This window comes from Adelges cooleyi, unplaced genomic scaffold, assembly GCF_023614345.1.
Source record: "Adelges cooleyi isolate 19-005CV unplaced genomic scaffold, UGA_ACOO_1.1 ACOO_flye_CR_arks_rails_tigmint_CR_PRNA_232, whole genome shotgun sequence".
Classification (NCBI taxonomy): Eukaryota; Metazoa; Arthropoda; class Insecta; order Hemiptera; family Adelgidae; genus Adelges; species Adelges cooleyi.
Genome location: NW_026095896.1, coordinates 2195 through 8220, shown reverse-complemented (window position 1 = coordinate 8220; position 6026 = coordinate 2195). Strand labels below are relative to the sequence as shown.

Below are 6026 nucleotides of genomic sequence, written 5' to 3'. Positions count from 1 at the left end.
CTTTTGTCCTTAAGACAATAATAATAAAAAATCATAGTGCCCTTATGGCTTAAAAATACTATAATAACACTTAAAACTAAAAAACACTGAAGAAAAACACACAAAAAAGTCTAGATTAATATTATATACTTCAAATTCACAAGAATGCAAAAAGTGCACTACTAACACTGATAATACGGGCGTGGCACATTTGTTTACATAGTATAACCCGGTGCGTATATGTGTGTGTGTGTGTGTGTGTGAACAGCTGACCGGTAGTATTGCCAGTATAGATCGTGCGGAGTAGGGCGGAGTGGTGTGGACGGCCGCGACAACCAAGATAAGAGGGCATCTGTATCATTGGCGATAACCGGCATAGAATTGCGCTCCATTACCTGTTATAGCCTCAACATCCTCCCCCCGTTGAAACCTTAAGTTTCAACCACAATACTATTCATTTTGGTTGTCTTCTGACTCGATTGGCAGTCGACAGAGTTTTACGGCGGGCCGACGGAGCTCATTATTATTGGCAGTTTTTAATGTGACTACTCGAACTGTGCCATCTTTCCCTGGGTGTAGTTGCACTACTCGTCCTAGCTTCCACTTTGTTGGTGGAGTACAGTCCTCTTTTATAATAACCACGTCTCCAACTACTAGGTCCTTTTTCTGGTAAGCCCACTTGCCTCGCACCTGAAGTTGTGGTAGATATTCGGCATGCCATCGCCTCCAGAAGCCTTGCATTAAGCCTTGCACAAAGCGCCAACGACGTAGATGTTGAACGTCCTCTTCGGATATGTTCGCTTCTGGTGGTATCATCATTGGGCCACCAATTAAGAAATGAGCTGGGGTGATTGCTTCCGCTTCTGAAGGGTCACTGTTAAGCGGTGTCATAGGCCGCGAGTTAACGCACGCTTCCACCTGGCACAACAACGTGGTTAACTCTCCTAAAGTTAGACGAGCATCCTTTATCACGCGTGTTAAGTGGAACTTTGTCGTCTTTACTGCGCTCTCCCACAAACCACCGAAATGAGGGGCGGATGGTGGGTTGAAATGCCACTCTACTCCCTCTTTTGCCATCTTGTCGTCGATACCAGCTAAAAAAGGACTTAGCTCTTTTTGTGCTCCCACAAAATTCGTGCCGTTGTCGCTGTAGATTTTAGTGCACTTGCCTCGACGTGCCATGAACCGTCGCAGGCTAGCAATAAATGCACTACTCGTGAGATCTTCCACAGGCTCTAAGTGGACAGCTCTTGTAGAGAAACAAACGTACACTGCGATCCATGCTTTCCTGCCACTTACTCGGCGTACTCCACTTCTAATGATGAGTGGTCCCGCAAAATCTACGCCACTTATAGCAAACGGCCTACTGCACTGAACTCGATCCCGTGGTAATGGAGCCATAATTGGTTGTAGCATAGTTGGCTTGACGCGTATGCACCTTACACACTTATGCGCCACGGAGCGTGCCATCACCCGGCCTCTTAATGGCCAATAGCGCCTTCTCATTTCAGCCAGCATGCTTTGAGGACCACCGTGCAGCAATTCCTTGTGTGTATACTCCATTAACAATCGAGTTACCTTGTGGCTAGGTGGTAAGACAATAGGGTGTCTCTGCGTATCAGGTATGTTGGCATTCTTCAACCGTCCTCCTACCAGAATGAGTCCATCCTTCAAAAATGGGTGCAAACATCTTAGCTTACTCCGAGTCGGCAACTCCTTACCGTTTTGTAGCGCCCGAAGTTCCTCCGGAAAAGCCTCTGTCTGAACTCTTCTCAATATTGAAGACTCGGCTCTTCGCAACTCACTCACCGTTAGATAACTGGTTTCATGAACAACCTTTGAGAATCGCGGCCACTGATAGTCGATGAAGCGCCAGAGCCAAGCGGTTGCTCTTTTTAATCGGCTCCACTCCGAATGATGTTGTAGCATGTCCATTTCTGGCACTATCATGCCAGTTAAAGCTAACCGAATTGTTCGCAGTTCAGGCACGTCGTCCTCTGCCATCCTTACGTTTGCGATACGTGGCCAACCACTCTCGTCTTCCGAAAGCCAGCTCGGGCCCGTCCACCATATGTTGTTGTCGACTAAGTCCTGTGGCCTTAGACCTCTAGAGACAACGTCTGCAGGATTCTCATCGGTTCTCACATGTCGCCATTGCTCCGCAGTCGATACCTCAAGTATTTGAACGACTCTGTTAGCCACGTATGTCTTTAATCTACTAGAATCACTATTCAGCCAACCGAGTACAATCATGGAATCTGTCCAGAGTTTAAATGATTGCACATTTATTTTCCATGACTCTGCAACCTTGTATGCTAATTGCACTAACAGTACTGCTCCATTAAGCTCCAATCTAGGAATAGTCACTCCTTTAAGTGGAGCAACTCGAGTCTTTGAACACAAAAGCTGTGCATGCCATTTCCCGTCATAGCCTAATGAACGAACATAAATGCAGGCACCATAGGCTTCCATAGATGCGTCACAGAATCCATGTAACTCAACTAAGGCGTTAGCATTGTAAATACATTTTCGGGGAATAGATAGTTCCTTAAGCTTTTCTAACTCAGAGTAATAAAGGCGCCATCGTTTTTGCAATTCCTCTTGAAGTGGCGAATCCCAGTCAACCTTCAGCTGCCATAGTTGTTTGAGAAATATTTTTCCTTTAACGAGGACTGGTGAGAGAAACCCTAGAGGATCAAATATCCTATTTAACTGAGATAACAGTGTCCGCTTAGTTAGTTTAGTATCTCTAGAAATGGCAATTATATTGAATCGGAAGTGATCAATGAATGGTTTCCAACCCAGCCCTAATGATTTGACAGTATCATCATCGCTAATATCCAGTGTGAAAAGTGGGTCTTGTTCATTTTTTCCAATACCTTTTAACACGGACTCTGAGTTAGAACACCACTTACGCAATGGCATTTTTGCAGAATCCAGTATTGTGCTTACTTCTTGCTGCAATTGGAGACATTCTGCTTCAGTATCACAGCCAGTCATTAAGTCGTCCATGTAGAAGTCTTGTCTTATGACACTTGATGCTCTGGATACGTTTGCTCATTTTGTTCTGCAAGACTGATAAGGCATTGGGTGGATAAAAATGAGGCAGGTGTTGTCCCATACGTGACAGTAGTTAAACGATAGGTCTGAAGAGTCTTACTGGGATCCGCTCTCCATAAAATTCGTTGTAGGTCCCAGTCTCGCTCTGAGATTTCAATCTGTCTGAACATCTTTTCAATGTCTGATGTTATCACGTATTGATATTTCCTAAAACGGGCCAAAATAGCAAATAACTCTTCTTGCACTGTTGGACCACGCTTAAGTACATCATTTAAAGATAACCCGGAAGAACTGTTTGCTGAAGCGTCAAACACTACGCGAAGTTTTGTTGTTAAACTGGATGTCTTCAGCACTGCATGGTGTGGTAAATAGTATGATCTGTCCGGGATTGTTGTTTCATTAGATACGCATTTCATGTGTCCCATATCCAAATATTCCTGCATGAACTTGATGTATTCCGTGCGCAAATGCTGATCGCGTTGCAGTCGTCTTTCAACACTAAAGAACCGTGATGTCGCCATTGTTATACTGTTTCCCAATTTATGCACGGTTTCCTTGACCGGTAAACGAAGAACGAAACGTCCATTTTCGTTTCGCATGGCAGTTTCGTGGTAATGCTGAACAGTCTCTGTCTCCTCTAAACTCTTCAAGTTTGACTTAGATGTCTGACCATAACCTGAATCCTCTCTTAGCAGTAATGCCTTCCAATCTTCTTCAAGGGCTTCACCCACAGAGTTGATCCCTAATAAACAAGTGGCCTCTAATTCACCAGTTACTACCCATCCAAATTGGCTCTCTTGCAAGCACAAGGCTGCAGGCAGAAGCATCCGTCGCTCAGTGCCCAAAATATCAAAGAATATGCCACCGCCTATCAGAAGATCAACTGCCCGATGTTTGTCAAAATCTGGATCTGCCAGTTGTGGAATCAGCTCTGATGGTATGTTCCATCCTCCCTGAGGTTCAGCACATGATTGTAACGCAGAGACAATATTTGGTAATACATAGCAAAGTAGGTCCACTTCATGTCACTTACTCGAGATGACACCTTAATATTTATGGACGATGCTGCTTGGACTTGCTTTGCACCTATTCCACTTATTGGTAAACAGGTCTTTCTTGCCGGTAATTGTAGCAAGGTTGCCAATCTTTTAGATATGAAATTAATTTGTGAGCCACTGTCGAGTATAACTCGACATTGGCATTTATTTCCAAATTTGTCAAGAACTATAATGACAGCGGTAGCAAGAAAAACATGAGCTCGGCCATCACCAGCTAAGAGTGCAGTGCTTTGATTTGGAGAGGAAACCGTACCATCGTCCGCCTTAGGCTTGGCCACATCTTTGGGCTTTTCAAAATGCAACAATGTGTTATGGCCTCGTTTGCAATAACGACAAGTATAAATTGACTTGCATGCATTAGATAAGTGTCTAGGTGATAGGCAATTGAAACAGAGTGATTCTTTTCGCACGAATGAGAGACGCTCAGCTAATGAAAATCCCTTGAACTTGTCACAAAAATACAGCTTGTGATTTCCAGAACAGCAATGACATGATTCTGTTGCACTGGAAACTACCAAGGACCTTTTTGGCACCAAATTGCTCTTCTTAACGTTGGAGATCGTTGACGCTCCCCCCGTAGGCTTAGATCGGGTCCTTGAAGCTTCTAATGCGACACATCGACTAGCAAGAAATGTTTCGAGGTCTGAATATTTTGGCAATTTAGTGTTTTTCTGGTGCAGCAGCCATGAATGGGCGGTCCCCTTATCCAAACGGCTAGTTACAATTGTTATCAACCATGCGTCCCAATGCTCAACTGGTTGATTTAACGCCTTAAGAGCTGCAACCTGAGTACATACACAGGAGTATAATTCGTTTATTGTCTCAGAGGATGCTTCTTCGACTTGAGGACAGTCGAGTATGGACTGAATATGTGACTGTATCACCAGGCTTTGATTGTCAAATCTTTGTATTAACCGCCTGACAACAGTTTCGTAATTGGCGTCACTAACAGGAATTGAGCGCACTAAATCCAATGCTGATCCTTCTAAACACGAACGCAGATAGAAGAACTTTTGAGCAACTGAGTATGCGTCATCATTGTGCACCATAGCTTTAAAGACGTCATAAAAGGACGACCACTTTTGAATATCGCCGTCAAACTTGGGTAAAGGAATTGGCGCTAATTGAACTCGAGCCGGAACGTATGTGCCACCGTACGATTGATTGTGGCCCGTTGTATTTAATCCCTTTTCTTGATTGATAATTTCTTGGATTTGTGATCGTATTGCAAAATATTCACTTTCAAATCTATCCCTTTCCAACTCAGCTTCTTCAGTGTCATCAGAATCAATAAGTTCAATTTCGCATTGAATACCATCAAACTTACGATTTATTTGAGGAAGCTCTTCCTGTCTGAACTCCAGTAGTGATAAAGCTTGTTCGGATGGATCGAATTTTGAAATAAATGTTCGAACGCGCGTAAGTGAAGCTTTAACAACGCCTCGTTTTCGTTTTAATTCTGTCAACAGTTTTTGTGCGTTTTCGTCTAGTACCATTTTGATGAATTAGAACGAAGCAGAATAATATCGAAAAACACAGATTTTAAATACCAAATAAGACAAAAAAAAAAATAATATAAAATAATAACGAAATTAAAGTACCCAAATTGGTTAGTTACTCAGTCTCAAATTAAATCACTCAATTTTACTATTACTTTTTTATTTACTAAAGAAATTTAATTAAAAACACTATTAAATTTGGTAACGCGTTTCCAAGAGTTTACTAAAATTCACAAAATAACTCAATAGAAATGATTCAACACACAAAATGAAATTCAAAATTGAACAACAAAACACAGAACACTAGAACGGTATAAAAAATAAAAAATATCACGTCGAGGTCACCAAAATGAACGGGCCGGGGGCGGACAATAATAGGCCACTTACCCGGTTACCAATTGCTTTACACTTACCGATCAGTGCTGTGTGG

General features: G+C 42.7%; 2 protein-coding genes across 2 annotated transcripts; both read right to left on the bottom strand.

The window, feature by feature from the left end:
- Positions 1-429: 429 nt before the first annotated feature.
- Positions 430-1380, bottom strand: LOC126836303 (uncharacterized). Its single transcript, XM_050569532.1, has one exon. It carries the CDS (start codon positions 1378-1380, stop codon positions 430-432), a length of 951 nt encoding a protein of 316 aa, XP_050425489.1.
- Positions 1381-1597: 217 nt separating this feature from the next.
- LOC126836305 (uncharacterized) lies at positions 1598-5593 on the bottom strand. Its single transcript, XM_050569533.1, has 4 exons — positions 4073-5593; positions 3140-3992; positions 1701-2411; positions 1598-1647 (listed from the first exon to the last, which is right to left on the bottom strand). The coding sequence occupies exons 1-4, from the start codon at positions 5591-5593 to the stop codon at positions 1598-1600; spliced, it is 3135 nt and encodes a 1044-aa protein (XP_050425490.1).
- Positions 5594-6026: the final 433 nt, after the last annotated feature.